General features: G+C 48.5%; 1 gene segment (V, D, J or C); it reads right to left on the bottom strand.

Annotated features, from left to right (window-relative positions):
* Positions 1–17,356: 17,356 nt before the first annotated feature.
* LOC114910742 (Ig lambda chain C region-like) lies at positions 17,357–19,406 on the bottom strand (the record flags this gene model as incomplete). The annotated part of the segment is given in 2 exon segments: positions 17,357–17,724; positions 19,364–19,406. Coding segments are annotated over 2 exon segments (360 nt in total), but the record flags the coding sequence as incomplete, so codon positions are not given.
* Positions 19,407–20,294: the final 888 nt, after the last annotated feature.

Here is a 20,294-nt window from a genome sequence, read left to right as displayed (position 1 = left end):
GAGCTCGTTTTTTTCCAGTATGCCCCCAGTTTACAGCACAGAACAGAGCCGGATCACCTACGTCCTCTCTCTGCTCACGGGCAGAGCACTTGAGTGGGCGACAGCAGTCTGGACAAATGGCTTCCCCAGCACTTATGCGCAGTTCAAGAGCCGGTTCCTCGCCATTTTCGGACTGGCTCAACCGGAGGAACAGCTGAGTGAAAGACTCATGAATCTACAGCAAGGTGACCGACACGTGGTAGATTACGCCCTAGAATTTCGTGTTCTCGCAGGACGCAGCGATTGGGGAGAGAAAGCCTTGTTGGCTAGTTTTCGCCGTGGTCTAAACCCACGCATCCGCAGTGAAATGGTGTTCCGAGGAGAAAGATGGACCCTTGATCGGTTCATAGAAACCGCTGTTACCTTAGATAACCAGATCAGAACCCAGGGACCAGCCTCAGAACCGGCTCCAGAAAGATGCGGTCCCGAACAGGAGGAAGCAAAGCCGATGCGGCTGGGGCGCCTGCCCCTCACCGAACGACAGCGAAGACTACGAAAATGCCTCTGTCTTTACTGTGGTGACCCTAGTCACTTCCGTCTCCAGTGCCCTGTCCACCCTGAGGCCAAGGTGAGTGGCACCCTCTGTTGTAACCGCCTCACGGTACCTGTAATGTTATCCTGGGGAGCAGAACAGGTACAGACGCAAGCAATGGTGGATTTGGGAGCAGTAGGGTGCTTCATGGACATTGGGTTTGCTCGGTCTCATAGTATCCCTTCCAAACCCATTGGGGGGCGTCTTAAAGTGACCGCCCTAGATGGCCAGCCCCTCGGGAAGGGTTTTGTGGACCACCAGACAGCCCCTGTAACTGTGAGAGTAGGTGTATGTCACCAGGAGATGTTGAGTTTTTATTTGATTTCGTCTCCGGAGTTGCCCCTGATTCTCGGGTTCCCTTGGCTCTCCAAGCATGACCCGGTTTTTCAGTGGAGTACTGAGGAGTTGGTGACTTGGGGACCCCAATGTGAGAGAACCTGCTTAAAGCTACCCTGTCGAGCTACGTCTATAGAAGGCTCAGAATCGGCACTGCAGGTGCCAGTTCCTCCCGAGTATCAGGATCTTGCGGAGGTTTTTAGCAAGAGACACGCATCCGAGCTCCCACCGCATCGCCCGTGGGACTGTGCAATTGATCTCTTGCCGGGTACCACGCCTCCGCGTAGTCGCATTTACCCATTGTCCAGACCCGAACAATCAGCCCTCCAGACTTATATCACCGAAGCCTTAGAGACAGGAATTATTCGACCATCCACGTCCCCCGCGTCTGCCGGGTTTTTTTCATCGAGAAAAAGGATGGGGGGGGGGGGGGGGGGGGTTACGCCCCTGTATTGACTATCAGGGGTTGAATAATATTTGTGTGAAATATCCACATCCTCTGCCTTTGATCTCAGCCGCACTTGAGAACATTCAGCAGGCGCAATGGTTCACGAAGCTAGACCTGAGAAGTGCGTACAATCTAGTCCGTATCCGGCAGGGTGACGAATGGAAGACTGCTTTCAGTACCACCCTGGGTCATTAGGAATACCTGGTTATGCCTTTGGGTCTTGCGAACGCACCCAGTGTATTCCAGGCGTTTGTGAATCATGTGCTCGGGGACATGATCCACAAAGGCGTCCTGGTATATCTTGACGATATCCTGATTTATTCTGATATGTTGGCCAGGCATGTAATGACTGTCCGACAGGTGCTCCAGAGACTGTTGCAAAACAGATTATATGTGAAGTTGGAGAAATGTGAATTCCACAAGCAGAAGGTCTCCTTCTTGGGGTTCATACTTACCCGAGACGGCATTGCTATGGATCCAGGTAAGGTCCAGACCATCCAGCAATGGCCTCGCCCAACCACCACTAAGGCTCTCCAGCGATTTTTGGGGTTCTCCAATTTTTACCGCCGGTTCATCAGGAACTTCAGCATGATCGTCGCACCATTGACAGCGCTTACAGCGAGTAAAACCCCTCGTCTCCCGTGGAACCCAGAAGCCCAACGAGCCTTCGAGAACCTCAAACTCAAGTTCTCTACAGCCCCCATTCTGCATCAACCCGACCCTGAGTTGCCATTCGTGGTGGAGGTTGAAGCCTCTGAGTCAGGGGTCGGCGCTGTCCTTTCTCAGAGGCAAGGTAAGCCCGTGAAATTATACCCTTGCGCATTCTTTTCCAGGAAACTGTCTGAGGCCGAACGAAATTACGACATAGGAAATAGAGAGCTCCTAGCAATTAAGTTAGCCCTAGAAGAGTGGAGACATTGGCTGGAAGGGGCGCAACACCCTTTTTTGGTACTCACGGATCATAAGAATATACAATATCTGCAGACAGCCCGGCGCCTCAACACGCATCAGGCCAGGTGGGCGCTGTTCTTTTCTCAGTTCAACTTTACTGTCACTTACAGACCAGGTCCAAAGAACATCAAAGCGGATGCCCTTTCCCGGCTGCATGACGAAACGCAGGAGGTAACAGAACCAGACTACATCCTGCCCAGGTCCTGCTTTGTGACACCCGTTCAGTGGGACTTCACCCAGGACCTGGCCCAAGCCCAACAAGGGGACCCCGAACCACCAGGTAAACCTTCTGGAAAACAATATGTTCCACCAGGTCTGAGGACGACTCTCCTACAATGGGCCCATGATCATCCAGCGGCGGGGCATCCAGAGTTTGGGAAGACTCAGGCTAGGATCCAGCAGCTCTACTGGTGGCCGTCCCTCCGGGAGGACGTACAGGACTACATCCAGGCGTGTCCAGTCTGTGCTCAGTCCAAGGCGTCAAATCAGAGTCCAGCAGGGCTCCTGGAACCCTGCCAGTACCCAACCGTCCCTGGACGCACCTAGCGTTAGATTTCTTAGTGGATCTCCCACTGTCAGATGGTAAGACCACCATCTTGACCGTGATCAATTGTTTTTCCAAGGGTTGTCGCTTGATTCCTTTGCCCAAGCTCCCCTCTGCTTTGGAGACAGCAGAGTTGCTGTTTCAGCATGTATTCCGGCTCTACGGTATACCCGAAGACATAGTGTCCGACAGGGGTCACATCGCGTGTGTGGAGGGCTTTTTGGAAAAAACTCGGGGTCACAGTGAGTATGACATCAGGGTACCACCCTCAAGCCAATGGGCAGGTAGAACGGCTACAGCAAGACATCGGTCGGTACCTAAGAAGCTATTGTCTTGAACACCCAACTCACTGGGTTCGATACCTTCCGTGGGCAGAGTATGCCCACAATACGCTCACCCATACCTCTACAGGTGTCTCTCCATTCCAGTGCATCTTGGGGTACCAGCCACCATTGTTCCCATGGCAACCGGGATCCAGCGATGTGCCGGCTGTGGACTCTTGGTACCGAACCAGCGGCGAGGTATGGGCAGCTGTCAGACGACATCTCCAAGAATCACAAATCCGTATCAAACATCAAGCCGATCGACATCGGCGGCACCTCTCCCTTACACCCGGACAGAGGGTATGGCTATCAACCCGGGGTCTCCAAGGACCATATATGTCAAAGAAACTCAGCCCAAGGTACATAGGACCCTTTAAGATTATCCGCAGAGTTACCCCGGTCTCATATCGCCTGCAACTGCCCCAAAACCTACGCACACACCCGACGTTCCACGTATCCTTCCTCAGACCCTTGGCCACCTCCCTACACCAGCCCGCAAGCACGCCTCCAGACCCGATTCTCCTGCGTGATGGTGGTGCACCAGCGTATGCGGTGCGGGCGCTCCTGGATTCCCGCCATCGTGGAGGGGTACTCCAGTATCTGGTGGATTGGGAAGGATACGGACCTGAGGAACGGTGCTGGGTAGCGGCACGAGACATCCTTGATCCAAGCCTCATCGCCGACTTCCACAGGAGTCATCCGGATCGGCCCGCACCTCGGCCTCGAGGCCGTTCCCCTGGTCGCCCTCGAGTGTTCGGGACTGATCCTCGGGGGGAGTACTGCCACGCCCACACCTCCGGGCCAACACGGAACACCTGTGACGCAACGCAGACCGCAGCATAAAAGGCTGCGTCGGACAACCCGCTGATGCGGAACCTTGATCTGCCTCCTCGTTAGTGACCTTCTCCAGCCATTTCCTGTTCCCGAACGCCTTCCCCGAACCCGTCCCGTGTTCCCCCGATCTACTGCCTCCTTCGGATCATCGATCTCTTGCCTGTACACTGACCTCGCCTTTTGGATCCTCCCTGTAACAACGTTCACATCTCGAAGACTCTTTGCCCGTCCTCTGACCTCCTCTCTTGGATTTCCCCGAAGACACCACGATTACCGCTCTGCACTTGGGTCCGCCGCTTCCCTCAGACACGACCATGACACCAAAATCCACTTCAGAGCCTCCTCAATGTCTTGCTTTCTCCCAGAGAGCTCTTAACACTCCAAAATCCTGAAAATATCAACTATAATAAATAAAACACTGATAGAATTTGTACAGAAATGTATTTCAAGCATTCAGTCTAGACACTCTGGTTTTGTAAATCTCTCCAGTTTCATAAATCCAATGAGTCTTGATCAAATTTGTGAAAGGACAAGAACAGCTACGAATTAAACTCATTGTGTACAGAGTCAAACACGGCAGATAAATCCAACACTCTTGTGCCTTTATTCATTCAGCCCATAACTGAGATTTCATTTTGCAGAACAGTGACTCAGCATTTTTTCTCTGGACATTTAAGGGTCTTTGTGGAGCAATAATCTATCCATAGTACTGTCCATTTTTCTCCACTCATCTACTTCACAAGTTGCATAAAATAACAAAATTCTTGTTATGACTATAATAAGAATGTGGTACATTATTCCTGTTTTACTCCAAAGTGATGTACATTGTTTAGATACTTACAGTAATTTATTCATTTATACAGCTGGGTAATCTGTATAGTACTAAGCAGAAGACAGGATTCGAACCTGCGTCCTTAGGTTATTGTCAAAGCTCACTGCCAACTGTACCTGGTTTCGCAAAGTCAGACATTACCCCTTACAGTCCCGAGTCCAGGCTGTGTTGAGAGTTTGACCTGTTCACTGGTAGCTGTGACCGTAACGCCTGAGTTCTCTGTTCTTTCTTTTACAAAATTGCTTGACAGTGTATATGGAGTGATTCTTCATATGAGGCATTTAAAACAATATGAGTGACTGGTAAATAAGAGTTTTTCAGAAAACTGTCACAAATATGTAATATGTGTATCAACATACTATGTATTCATTTCCTTTAAAAGGGCAGTTTTCGTAGGTTAATGGATTCCCTTCAAGTCCCTTTTTTCTCTGTAAAAGAACATTCATGAAGTTGTTCATCACAATTTCTATATTTCTGATGCTTTGGTTCCCTCACATTGCTGCTGTAAATTCTACATTTACATCACAGTATTGAACATGTCAGGTTATTTCATTTGTTTTCCGAATACATTTCAGCCATTCAGGCCTACCAAGTGTTCATACTATCCTAATGCACTCCCAACTTAGATGGGCAGGTCAAGTGATACGCATGTCAGGCTTCCCAGACAACTTCTTCTATGACGAGCTATCCCAAGGCATCTGACCTAGAGGTGGTCAGTAGAAGCGATTCAAGGATACGCTTAAATTGTCCATGAAGGCATCTGGCATCGACACGGATAGCTGGGAAGAATCTGCAAAGAACAAAACAAGATGGCACACCTCCATATATAAAGGCGCTGTGTTGTACGAAGCCAATGAAACAACTTTAGCCATGCAAAAACAACAGGAACGGAAATCTCGAGGCGATCGCAGTCAACACTGGATGTAAATGTTGTCAACATTTGAAACATCATTTGAAGCTGTTTTTCCAAACCAAGCTTCAGTGTAACAACTTTGACTGAAAGAGCTGAAAACACACAAGTGAGACACACTCAGCTAAAGAATATAAATGTACTCAGGGAATAAAACGAGTTACATTCATTTCTTTACAGCGTTCAGGATATAATACAGAAAAACTTGGTTCTTACTTCCAACATCCAGCCTGGTTCCTCCGCTGAAAATGTACCACAGTGATTCAGAGCCTATTTGTGTTCATACAAAAACCTCCACACACAGCGTCCAGTGTACCGTCAATATACTGTGTTTACCGGCCTTTCATGGTAAATACTAATTTTGTCTCATGTCTGGTGTCTTCAAGACATGAATCACAGCAGTGTGTCCATGACTGATGTGAAAAGGAACTTTTACAATAAAATGTACCGCACCGCCAGATCCCCTAAGGAAAAGCACATAAAAAGTATCAGTGCAGAGCTTTGATGTCGATGGTATTGAGTTAAAAGATGAAATACTTACTGCCAACTTCCAGTTTGGTGCCGCTACCAAAAGTCTTCCACAGTGAGTGAAAGTCATTGAGGGGCTGTACAAAAAGTCCTGTGAGACACCAGTGTGTCTCTCACTGCTCACCGTGGATTATTGTCATGATCAAACACACAGCACCACTGAACACACCTTTACACCAAAGACTCCACTACTGCATATTTTAATCAATTAGATATCTTTTTATTATTGTTTTTTTTCTGTTTATTCCGTTTTTCATTTTGCAATAGTGGAAAATAGCAGCCAAAACTTTTGAGTAATCAGTATCATACTATGTAACAAAACGAGACCCTCTCAAAGCAGTGGTCTCTAAACTCATATCATGTCCATGTCACAACCCCAAGGGCAAAATCCCTGATGTTCAGCAGACGTATCACTTTACATCAGTCTAACTGCATCAACACACCTGGCCTCAGTTGACCAGCTGACCAGCTCCCAGTCCTATTAAAAGGCTGAAGTCATGTCACTGGTTTGTGGCTTATTGATGAGCCTTTTACTATTTTCCTGCAGCTTCTCTCATGATACGTGTTTGCTGACCTGTTTCCCAACTTCTGTTCCACTGTTTTCCTGTTCCAGTCCTTTGTGATTCTCTCCACATCCCGTGTTCCATCTTCGTCCACATCCCATCTCAGTGTATTCACGTCGCACACCTAAAAACATGTAATTTACTTTAAGAAGAGCCCGTGTGTCTCTTTCTTCTGTGTTCATTGTGTCACCATTGCACTTCATTTCCCAGTTCACACTGTACACTTGTATACAGACTCTGCTACTGAGATCATCATGAGTCAGATACGATCCCTAGTTTTGAATTTCTAAGTTTGTTATCACAAGATTTCAAAGACAAATCAAATAAATTTTCAGAAATGATGGATACTTTCTGCAGTTTTACAGTTTATAATTTTAACTCTCTTCTGCAGTCCATTTATAACTATCTGTAATTTCTGTAACTGACAGTACATGGTGTACTGGATGATGTGCACTGTGATTAATACATGTTGCCAGATGATGGAGCTGCAGCACACTGGTAAAAACTGGGACACGAGAGAAGAGTTTAGAATGTCACTTGCAGGAACTCAGGAGTGCTCCTTACCCTTCTACTCTGTACCCTTCTTAGTCCATCAAGCAGTGTAAATGACCACCTCAGCACTTTGAGTCAATGAGAAACTCAACCAAGTATCCATGTGAACCTCAGTGGGAGGAGGAGGAGAGTCTGTTGTGGAGCTCTGTAAGACAGCAGCTGAAGGGTTTTAGCAGAAACACAAAGAAATGGGAATGAATTTAGCATTGATGTATCGGCTATAGGTGGTAGGTTACTGGGTCAATAATTCTCAAGATTTTGAAAACCCCTGTTTCATTTTAATCTCCACTGTTGGAAGACAGGTAAACCTTGGTCAGTCACCACTATTTGCTGCTGTATCTACATATTCAAGTTAATTTACACTGTAGCACAAGAGACAGTCCTAGAAAAAGTGGTGTGAGCCCTAGGAGCACAAAGCAGAGGAACAGCGTGTGCTCAGAATTTAAGGGTTCAAGTAGATTTTTGGAGGGAAATTCACGACTTGGAAGCAGAGGATCCAGTTGCTGTGCAGCGAGTTATTTTGCTTCACAGTGACATGTGCCTTTGTACAAAGTGCCATGTGTCACGTTCAGGTGACTTGTGCAGTCTTTTCTTTTGTATATATAGTGTGTGTGGTTCTTCTCTGCTCGTCCTTCACAGTGTATAGGGAGTAATGCTTCATGAGACATTTTATTATGAGACATTTAAAACAATATATGGTGACTGGTAAATAAGAATTTTTTAGAAAACTGTCCTTTCTGCAATGGGGGTGTGGTGGTGCAACGGGTTTGCCCAGGTCACACTCTCTGGTGGGTCTGGGGTTAGAGCCCTGCTTGGGGTGCATTGCAACAGTCTGGCATCCCATCCTGGGTGTGTCCCCTCCCCCTTCAGCCTTTTGCCCTGTGTTGCCACTTTAGGTTCTGGTTCACTGCAACCCCTACACTGGACAAGTGGTTTCAGCCAGTGTGTGTGTGTGTGTGTGTGTGTGTGTGTGTGTGTGTGTCCTCTCTGTGTAACATGGTTTTCCAAATTCCATAGGCTCCTTCTTGTGGTAAACTCTTTTTTCTTGTGCTAAACCCCAATCTAGGAATATAAATTAATGAGATTTTTATAATATAGTTAATTAAGAAAGAGAATTTTCAGTACTGGAGGGGTTTTAGTTATTTTTCTCAGACTTTCACAAACTGGGTATTTTTATATATAAATCGGTGACACAATGTAAAATGTACAGTGACAATGTGAACAGCAGCACAGAATTAAATCCCTTCTTTCGAACAGATATTTAGTGTAATAAATTAACTGAAATTGATACCTTATTGATCACTCAACACAAAAAGACAGAAAAACCAAAAGCAAAAAGCAAAAAACAAAATCAACAACCTCAAAACCATTAATCACAGTAAATTAAAAAGAGACAAAGAGACAGATCATACAGGCTACTTATCAAAATGCTTTTGAACACATTGAAAATTTGTATCAGTCTGTGTTGCATGTATTTGCATAGAGAAGCATTTTGCATGGGCAGCACATGCTTCAGTGCTCTAGGACTGTTTATAGTCCTCAGAGTTGGACACTTCATGACTGACAGCTGTCCTTCATGGGAGTAAAACTCAAAACAACGATGATGAGTTCTATCAGTGTCTTCATCTCTGCACTTACACTTCTACTCTTCATCCAAGGTAAGTTTTAAAAAATATATATTTCCCTTTGCTCCTCCGTGAACCGCCACCTTATCGTGGTGGAGGGGTTTGAGTGCCTGAATGAGTCCAGGAGCTATGTTGTCTGGGGCTACATGCCCCTGGTAGGGTCTCCCATGGCAGACAGGTCCTGGATGACAGACGAGACAAAGCGCGGTTCAAAAACCCCTTATGACAAAAAAATCAAGGCGTCCGTTTACCCCGCCCGGTATGGGGTCACCGGGGCCCCACCCTGGAGCCAGGCCTGGGGGGGGGGCTCGCATGCGAGCGCCTGGTGGCCAGGTCTATGCCCACGGGGCCTGGCCGGGCTCAGCCCGAAGCCACAACGTGGAGCCGCTCTTCGGTGGGCTCACCACCTGCCGGAGAAACCATAAGGGGCCGGTGCGTTGTGATTTGGGCGGTGGTCGGGGCCGAGTGCCCGGCCGACCCGAACCTCGGGCGCCAACTCTGGTTTTTGGGACTTGGAATGTCACCTCACTGGCGGGGAAGGAGCCTGAGCTGGTGCGGGAAGTTGAGAGATACCGTCTAGATATAGTCGGGCTCACTTCCACTCACAGCTTGGGTTCTGGAACCACTCTACTCGATCGAGGGTGGACTCTCCACTATTCTGGCGTTGCCCAAGGTGAGAGGCGGCGGGCTGGTGTGGGCTTATTAATAGCCCCCCAGTTCAGCCGCCATGTGTTGGAGTCTACCCCGGTGAATGAGAGGGTCATCTCCCTACGCCTTCGGGTCAGGGAACGGTCTCTCACTGTCGTTTGTGCTTATGCGCCTAGCGGCAGTGTAGAGTACCCGGCCTTTTTAGAGTCCCTGGGGGGCGTGCTGGAAAGCGCTCCCACTGGGGACTCTGTCGTTCTACTGGGGGACTTTAACGCCCACGTGGGCAGCGACAGTGATACCTGGAGGGGCGTGATTGGGAGGAACGGCCTCCCTGATCTGAACCCGAGCGGTGAGTTGTTATTGGATTTCTGTGCTAGTCGCGGTTTATCCATAACGAACACCATGTTCATGCATAAGGGTGTCCACCAGTGCACTTGGCACCAGGACACCCTAGGTCGGAGGTCGATGATCGACTTTGTAGTCGTTTCTTCTGACCTTCGGCCATATGTCTTGGACACTCGGGTGAAGAGAGGGGCTGAGCTGTCAACTGATCACCACCTGGTGGTGAGTTGGATTCGATGGCGGGGGAAAAAGCTGGACAGACCTGGCAGGCCCAAACGCATAGTGAGGGTCTGTTGGGAACGTTTGGCGGAGGCCCCTGTCAGAGAGGTCTTCAACTCCCACCTCCGACAGAGCTTCAACCAGGTCCCGAGGGAGGTGGGGGACATTGAGTCTGAATGGACTATGTTCCGCTCCTCCATTGTCGGTGCGGCTGTTCGGAGCTGCGGCCATAAGGTCTCCGGTGCCTGTCGCGGCGGCAATCCCCGAACACGGTGGTGGACACCGGAAGTAAGGGATGCCGTCAAGCTGAAGAAGGAGTTCTATCGGGCCTGGCTGGCTCATGGGACTCCTGAAGCAGCTGACGGGTACCGACGGGCCAAACGGAGCGCGGCTCTGGCAGTCGCCGCGGCAAAAACTCGGGCTTGGGAGGAGTTCGGTGAGGCCATGGAGGAAGACTTTCGGTCGGCCTCAAAGAGATTCTGGCAAACCGTCCGGCGACTCAGAGGGGGGAAGCGGTGTTCCACGAACACTGTTTACAGTGGAAGTGGTGCGCTGCTGACCTCAGCTGAGGATGTTCTCGGGCGGTGGAAGGAGTACTTTGAGGATCTCCTCAATCCCTCCGACACGCCTTCCGTAGAGGAAGCTGAGGCTGGGGACTCGGAGGGGGACTCGTCCATTACCCTGGCTGAAGTTGCTGAGGTAGTCAAAAAACTCCTCGGTGGCAAGGCTCCGGGGGTGGATGAGATCCGCCCCGAGTTTCTCAAGTCTCTGGATGTTGTGGGGCTGTCTTGGCTGACACGCCTCTGCAGCATCGCGTGGAGTTCGGGAACGGTGCCTCTGGACTGGCAGACCGGGGTGGTGGTCCCTCTTTTTAAGAAGGGGGACCGGAGATTGTGTTCCAACTACAGGGGGATCACACTCCTTAGCCTCCCTGGGAAAGTCTATGCCAGGGTACTGGAAAGGAGAATCCGACCGATAGTCGAACCTCGGATTCAGGAGGAGCAATGCGGTTTTCGCCCTGGCCGTGGAACACTGGACCAGCTCTATACCCTCACTAGGGTGTTGGAGGGTTCGTGGGAGTTTGCCCAACCAGTCCATATGTGTTTTGTGGACCTGGAGAAGGCATTCGACCGTGTCCCTCGTGGCATCCTGTGGGGGGTGCTTCGGGATTATGGGGTTCGGGGCTCGTTGCTACGGGCTGTTCGTTCCCTGTATGACCGGAGCAGGAGCTTGGTTCGCATTGCCGGCAGTAAGTCAGACCTGTTCCCGGTGCATGTTGGACTCCGCCAGGGCTGCCCTTTGTCACCGATTCTGTTCATTATTTTTATGGACAGAATTTCTAGGCGCAGTCAGGGAACGGAGGGTGTCTGTTTTGGTGGCCGCGAGATCTCGTCTCTGCTTTTTGCGGACGATGTGGTCCTGTTGGCTTCATCAAGTCAAGACTTGCAGCGTGCACTGGGGAGGTTTGCAGCCGAGTGCGAAGCGGCGGGGATGAGAATCAGCACCTCCAAATCCGAGGCCATGGTTCTCAGTCGGAAAAAGGTGGATTGCTCCCTCCGGGTTAGGGGGGAGTTGCTCCCTCAAGTGGAGGAGTTTAAGTATCTTGGGGTCTTGTTCACGAGTGAGGGAAAAATGGAGCGGCAGGTCGACAGACGGATCGGTGCGGCGTCTGCAGTAATGCGGTCATTGTACCGGTCTGTTGTGGTGAAGAGGGAGCTGAGTCGTAAGGCGAAGCTCTCAATTTACCGGTCGATCTACGTTCCTACCCTCACCTATGGTCATGAACTCTGGATCATGACCGAAAGAATGAGATCGCGGATACAAGCGGCAGAAATGAGTTTCCTCCGCAGAGTGGCTGGGCGCACCCTTAGGGATAGGGTGAGGAGCTCAGTCACCCGGGAGGAGCTCGGAGTAGAGCCGCTGCTCCTCCGCATCGAGAGGAGCCAGTTGAGGTGGCTCGGGCATCTGTTCCGGATGCCTCCTGGACGCCTCCCTGGGGAGGTGCTCCGGGCTTGTCCCACTGGGAGGAGGCCTCGGGGCAGACCCAGGACACGTTGGAGAGACTATGTCTCCCGGCTGGCCTGGGAACGCCTTGGGGTTCCCCCAGAGGAACTGGAGGAGGTGTGCGGGGAGAGGGAGGTCTGGAGTACTCTGCTCGGACTGCTGCCCCCGCGACCCGGCCCCGGATAAGCGGAGGAAGATGGATGGATGGATGGATATTTCCCTTTGGTGTGCAACTATTTTCTTTGTGTGCATTACATCTAATCACATTTATTACATTGTACTAAATAACAAAATTATTTAGTCTTAGGTTCATGATGAAACTTTATTTTTTCTTTCAGAATCCAAGGGACAAATAACTGTGACTCAAAGTCCTGCAGTGAAAGCTGTTCTACCAGGACAGACAGTCAGTATGAGCTGTAAAACCAGTACTGCTGTGTACAGCAACAACCGTTTAAACTGGTACCTACAGAAACCTGGAGAAGCTCCTAAACTCCTCATCTATGCTGCTACTAACCGTCAGTCTGGGATTCCAGATCGATTCAGTGGCAGTGGATCTGGGTCTGACTTCACTCTGACCATCAGTGGAGTCCAGGCTGAAGATGCAGGAGATTATTACTGTCAGAGTTACCATAGTGGCTATGTGTTCACACAGTGTTATAGAGCCGTACAAAAACCTCCTCAGTCACACTGTACAGTTACTGCACTGCTGGGCTTGAAGAGGAAGGAAATAATGTCACACAGTTTATAGACACTGATACAACAGAAGTACTTTACCAGACTGTTTCTAGCAAATTTGATGACATGAAAAACTCATAATTTACCAGCCATATTTCTTAAGAACACCTTTTTCCTCCCTTCTAACATGCTTAATCATTATATAAACACACAAACACACACATACACACACACACACATTGTCTGAACTGCTTGTTATATATGGGGTCGCAGGGAGCCGGAGCCTAACCCGGCAACACAGGGCGTAAGGGACACAACCAGGATGGGACAGCAGTCCATCACAAGGCACCCCAAGCGGGACGTGAACCCCAGACCCACCGGAGAGCAGGACCTGAGCCAACCCACTGTGTCACTGCACCCCCCATTACATAAGTACACAACCCCAGATATACAAGTTCCGTCCAAAGTGACGATTCTCTGAGCCTTTCGTGCTCATTTTATTTCCAATATTAATAGTCACATTCTGCCACAGTTTGAAATCCCTCCTGCCCTCTTCCCTCTCCTTTGCTCTTCTAACCTCCTTCCCATCCACTGCACAATTCTCCAGTTCATCTACACATGATGCACCAAACTCTTCCTTTAAACTCTGCTCTATCACCACATAATGAAATTTATTACATTTAAATCTCAACTTCCATGACTATTAGGAATTAAATCCACAGTCATTAAGATTACTTTTACATTTATTTATTGAGATGATGCTTTTCTCCAGAGCAGCTTATAAGTTTATTTCCTCATTTTTACATCACAACAATTTTTACTTGAACAATTTAGAGTATTTTGTTTTGAAAGTACTAAAGCCATGAGCAGGATTAAAACCTGCATCCTTTGGATCCAAAACCATCTCTTCTATTCACTTAGCTGGAACAATCCAGAGCGCACGCGCGCACGCGCACACACGCACTTTCAGAACCACTTGTCCCAGATGGGGTCGCGGGGAACCGGAGCCTACCCGGCAACACAGGGCGGAAGGCCAGAGGGACACACCCAGGACAGGACGCCAGTCCGTCGCAAGGCACCCCAAGCAGGGCTCGAACCCCAGACCCACCGGAGAGCAGGCCTGCGGTCCAATCCACTGCGCCACCGCATCCCCCAATTCAGAGCAGTTTTCTGGTAATAAATGTCATGGTTGATGTACATATCACCTCCAAGTGATCACCTGAGGTCCTGCTCTTGTTCAGATGATAAAATACAACACACCTTTGTTACATCGCTGTTCTTTATAGGAGTGAAACGAACACACAAAGGCTGCAGAATCTCACTGTCACGTCCCCCGCAGCCAGCACATCGGCGGCACCTGCTGTTTCCTAATAGGAACGGCAATAAAGAGGGACGCCGAGGAAGCCCAGATGCAGAACCTTGTTTTGCCTCCTTTGTTTCCTTTCGAGCTGTGCCACAGTGAAACTCTTCCGATATCGACCTTTGCTTGTACATTCCTGACCTCGTTCTTTGTCTAGCCCTCTGTACTACGTTTGCTGCTCGCCTGACCCATGCCTGTCCCTCGACTTTGCTTTTGGATTCAGATTTGGCTTTATTAAACGTCTGTTTACAAAACTCTACACTTGAGTCCGTCCTCTCGAAGTGCAACCATGACAGAAGGTTCCACCTGCTACCAGAACTCAACAGAGTATGCACAAATGCGTACGGCACTCTCCACGCAAAGCGCCATTTTGGGAGCGCAAGACCAGTCACTGCAATGCCTGCAAAAGACAGCAGACGGATTGATCCAGGCTCTCCTAGCAGGAGGTATTATCCAACCCACCACCCAGACGGCACCCGCGACTCCTGCTGAGCCTGCCCCGCCCGCACCACCAGAGGCATGCAGTACGGTTGCACGGATCGCTGCTCCAGAGAGGTATGACGGTTCACCCGATCACTGTCAAGATTTTCTGATGCAGTGTGAGTTGGTCTTTGAGTGTTCTCCTCGCATGTATCAGACTGACGCATCCAAGATTGCTTTTGTCCTGTCCTTGCTGACTGGTCCGGCCCGGGCGTGGTCAGCCGCTGGGCGGCGCACCCGCCAAAGAACCAGCTACACCGTTTTTCGTGAAAAATTTGAAGCGATTTTTGACCACCCTCACGCGGGGCTCACGGCGGGTAATCATCTCATGCGTCTCACCCAGGGAGACAGAAGTGTGGCTGAGTACGCTTTTGAGTTCAGACCCCTCACGGCCAAGAGTGGATGGAACTGCACTGCCCTCCTCACCTGTTTCTGCAAAGGGCTGAACCCCCGGATCCAGGAAGAGCTCACGTACAGAGGTGAGGATTGGGACTTTGACCGGTTTGTGGAGACCGCCATCGCCATTGGCAACCTTGGCAGGAGTCAACAGCCTCGGGGAGACCAGACCATCCACCCGGTGTCTGGCCCAGAGGAGGAACCTGAGCCCGTGCAGATAGGGCCGGGCCAGCTCAGAATAGAAGATAGAAGACGGCGCTTGGTGGGGAAACTGTGTCTCTATTGCGGGTCCCAGGAGCATCTCTGTGCCGCATGCCTGGTGTGACCGCCCCAAGGCACCTCCAAAGACATGAAGGTGAGTCCGGGGGAGCACCGGGGACAGTTGCAGTTGCCAGTGAGTATTGCCTGGGGGGGAAGCCGGATGCAGGCAAGTGCCCTCATTGATTCAGGAGCAGCGAGCAGTTTTACATACTGGGGCTTTGCCAGAGCGCACCATGTCCCTCTTAAGAGCTGTGAAATCACCCTGAGAGTGAAAACCCTCGATGGTCAACCCTTGGGGACAGGGGTAGTTGATATTAGAACTGTACCTCTCCTGCTTGAGACAGGAGCTTGTCACCACAAGTCACCGCTTCTTTCTGCTCCGAGCTCCAGACACCCCGATTATTCTGGGTTACTCCTGGTTGACATGCCATGACCCAGTCTTTAAATGGAGCACCAATGAGCTGGTTTCATGGGGAGAGTCCTGTCGCTCGTCTTGCCTCACCCTTTCTTGTCGGGCCACGTCAGTGGAAAGGGTAGAGGGCCTTCCCCAGTCGGTCATACCCTGGACTACAAGGATTTACAAGAAGTTGTCAGTAAGGCTCGCGCCGCCGAACTGCCTCCTCACCGGTCCTGGGATTGTGCTATCAACCTCTTACCAGGTACCATGCCACCTCGGGGTCGGGTGTATCCCCTGTCATTGCCAGAACAACGGGCCATGCAGGAGTACATCCAGGAGGCCCTCGAGGCTGGCCTGATCTGACCTTCGATGTCACCGGCATCGGCAGCATTCTTCTTTATCAGTAAGAAGGATGGGGGACTAAGGCCGTGCATAGATTACCAGGGGTTGAACGCCATAACAGTCAAATACCCACACCCTTTGCCGTTGATCACGTCAGCCTTGGAAAGTATTCATGATTCGACCTGGTTTACTAAATTAGACCTCCGTAGCACGTATAACCTTATTCGGATCCGTGAGGGGGATGAATGGAAGACGGCCTTCTCCACTACACTAGGTCATTATGAGTACAGGGTCATGCCTTTTGGCCTAGTTAACACCCCCTCGGTTTTCCAGGCCTTTCTGAACCACGTGTTGGGGGACTTCATTAATCACTGTGTCATCGTCTACCTTGATGATATGCTGATCTACTCAGGACCCAAGAGCAGCATATCCAGCAGGTCCGGTCAGTCGTCAGGCAGCTCTTACAGCACCGTCTGTATGTCAAAGTAGAGAAATGTGAGTTCCACCAACGCCAGATCTCCTTCCTGGGCTACATCCTAAGCCAGGAGGGAGTCTCCATGGACCCCAGGAAAGTGGATGCAGTGACATCCTGGCCTCGACCCACCACGGTAAGGGCGCTCCAAGACTTCCTTGGTTTCGCCAGTTTACATTTTTACATACAAATTACATTTACATTGACATTTTTTTATTCCACAGACACTTTTCTCCAAAGTAACGTACATGTCGGACAAAAATACAAAGAGTGTGTTTCATCAACAGAAGGAGAGATTTGGGTTCAGACATGTGATTCTAGAGTACAGTCCATTTGTCACATTCCACCATATGAACCAGTGTACGTCACTCCAGTAGCTGCATAAAGGTTTATTCATTATTCAACAATAATTAAATTAATTAATTAATTTATACAAGTAATAATAAAATAATAACAAATTATTAAAAATAAACATTTATTATGCACTTCTGAGATCAATGAAGGAGTGAATGAGTGAGAAGTGACTTTTTTTCCCCAATAACATTCTCTGTTTTTTACAAAAACCTCAGTTCAGTACATTTTTTAGGTGAAAGTTTTGTGTGAAACAATAATTTTGAAAAATGTTATATCCATTTATTTATTCAGAAGTTCTCGGAAAATACCGAGAAGCTCAAGGTAAAGCGTCTCACATATATAGTGGAGCAAAGCACATTATTAACCTCTATGTTACTAGTTATGAAAACAGTAAGAGTGGAGTAGAGCACAGAGTAAAAACACAGTAATGAGACGCCCATCTACACGGGGCAGTCGGCTCTCTTCATCGTCTCCAGAACTGGAGTCTGGGAGCCCTGAGTGGCCTTGCAGACCACCGTGCCCGCCTTCGTCCACTCGTCCGCAGGGAGGGTCAGCGTGCTGCTCCAGCTGTACTTGCCGTCCTTGTCCAGGAGTCCGCGGCTCGCGTCCCCAGGCTTGGTCCTGCCGTCCACCGTCCACTCCAGCTTCCAGTCGGAGGGGAAGCCCTTGTTGGCCAGACACGTCAGCGTGGCCTTGTTCTTACCGGACACCTCTTGACTGGACGGGGGCAGGACCGTGAGGACGGGGGCAGCGTTGCCTAGGAGACGGCAGAGGTCAGAGGTCAGAGAGAGAGCAGCGAGTGGACGGAACACCTTTAACAGCGGACATCGCATTGTGTCTCATCACCTGTACGTAGCGGAGGAGGAAAAGAGCTGTTAGTTAACGCTCAAAGGAGGAATGTATAGGCAGTTTATGAATGTCACCCACAGTATGTATGAGGTGTATCAAAATGTGCCATTAATACAAGAGAACGGATCCTTTAGAGGTCATTTTTACCTCCGCAGCTCAGTGTTACAAACCATAATGTGTCTCTTTTCCACCCTTCTGGACATGTTCATACAGCCCTTCCGCACACTGCTTTTCTTCATTTTATAACACACTGACTGATTATTAAAAGTGTATCAGTGATGGACTGAATTCAGTTCAAATTCAAGACAACTGAATGCATATTGAATTAAAGACCATGGAAAACTGGCAAAGCGCATCAATTATTTATCACATTGTTTGTATTATTTTCATCTTAATTATTACTGACAGCTGAAAAATAAACATTAATTCGGAGGAACAAATAATGAATTTATAAAACAGAAAAAACAGAAGAAACAATTTTTTACAGGTTTAAATGGAAATCAGAAAATCCATAGTGAACAAACACAGTAAAAGACGCTTTTATCGCATATTATCGTTATTTATCGCATTTATTATTATGTATTTATCGTTGTTTTCTCTGTTGCTGTCAATATTTCGAACATCATTTGAAACTGTTGTAACCAAACCAAGGTACAGTGTAACGACTTTGAAAAGAGCTGGAAACACTCTGTTGAAACATGATTTTTACAGGTTTAAATGTAAATCAGAAAATCCTTGAACAGAGTAAAGACGCTTATCGCCATATTAATTATCGTTATTTATCGCATTTATTTTTATTTATCGTTGCCATCTATGAGTTCTCAACGATTTTGCAACATCAATGATTTGAAGCTGTTTTTCCAAACGTTCAGTACAACGACTTTGAGTGAAACAACTGAAAACACACAAAATGAGACACTCAACTGAAGAATATAAATGTACTAAGGGAATAAAACGAGTTACATTCATTACTTTACAGTGTTCAGATATAATATAGAAAAAGGTTCTTACTTCCAACTTCCAGCCTGGTTCCTCCGCCAAAAGTGTACCACAGTGATTCAGAGCCTATTCGTGCTCGTACAAAAACCTCCACAGCGCCCAGTGTACCGTCAATATACCGTGTTTACCGGCATTTCATGGTAAATACTAATTTAGTCTCATGTCTGGTGTCTTCAAGAAAAGAATCACAGCGGTGTGTCCATGACTGATGTGAAAAGGAGCTTTTACAATAAAATGCACCGCACCACCAGATTCCTATGGGGCTCTTTTCTACTGACAATTTGAAGTTTATTTTTGGATTTCTGACAAAATGAAGCAAAAAACACACAAAAAAAAGGAACATATTGTCCGAATAAGGAAAAGTTTACACAAATAATTGAAACCCCTAAGCAAATTGTTTCTCAGAAAACATCTGGTAGGAGCACATTAGACAATGAATATGAACTATAAATATGACAATGAAACAGAGAACAAAGGATAAACACATAAAAAGTATCAGTGCAGAGCTTTGATGTCGATGGTATTGAGTTAAAAGATGAAATACTTACTGCCAACTTCCAGTTTGGTGCCGCTACCAAAAGTCCACCACAGTGAGTGAAAGTCATTGAGGGGCTGTACAAAAAGTCCTGTGAGACACCAGTGTGTCTCTCACTGCTCACCATGGATTATTGTCATGATGACACACAGCACGGGGGTGCAGTGGCGCAGTGGGTTGGACCGCAGTCCTACTTTCCGGTGGGCCTGGGGTTCGAGTCCCGCTTGGGGTGCCTTGTGACGGACTGGCGTCCCGTCCTGGGTGCGTCCCTTTCCCCCTCCGGCCTTACGCCCTGTGTTGCCGGGTAGGCTCCGTGACCCCGTAAGGGACAAGCGGTTCTGAAAATGTGTGTGTGACACACACAGCACCACTGAACACACCTTTTCAACACAGATTCCACTATTGCATATTTTAATCAGTTTATACAATTTTTCTCTTATTTTCTGTGTTTATTCTATCTTTCATTTTGTAAAACTGAGAAGCTGAATGTTAAATAGCAGGCAAAAGCTTTGAGTGATCAATATCAGACCATGCAACAAAGCAAGACCCACTCAAAGCAGTGGTCTCTAAACTCATATCATGACCGTGTCACTGGTTTGTGGCTTATTGATCAGTGTTTCACTATTTTCCTGCAGCTTCTCTCGTGATATGTGTTTTCTGAGCTGTTTCCCAACTTATGTTCCACTGTGTTTCTGTTCCAGTTCCAGAGGATCAAACTCCGCTAGTTCCACTGATACCGTGGAATCTTCTATCAAGGACACAAACACAGTAATAAAGTGAACCCAGGTGCAAAGGTCTTACTGTGAGAGTCTGAGAAGATCTTAACAAAACCTGTAGGCAGTAGGTCACCGGGGTCACTCTCCGCAAGACCTTGAACGAGCCGATGTAGCGGGGCCTGAGTTTCTTCGAAGAGCCAGACCATTGCCTGGGCAAAAAGGAGAGGG

This window comes from Scleropages formosus, chromosome 6 (assembly GCF_900964775.1).
Source record: "Scleropages formosus chromosome 6, fSclFor1.1, whole genome shotgun sequence".
NCBI classification, from domain to species: Eukaryota; Metazoa; Chordata; class Actinopteri; order Osteoglossiformes; family Osteoglossidae; genus Scleropages; species Scleropages formosus.
The sequence above is the reverse complement of the archived record's forward strand: the minus strand, read 5'-3'. Positions and strand labels throughout refer to the sequence as shown.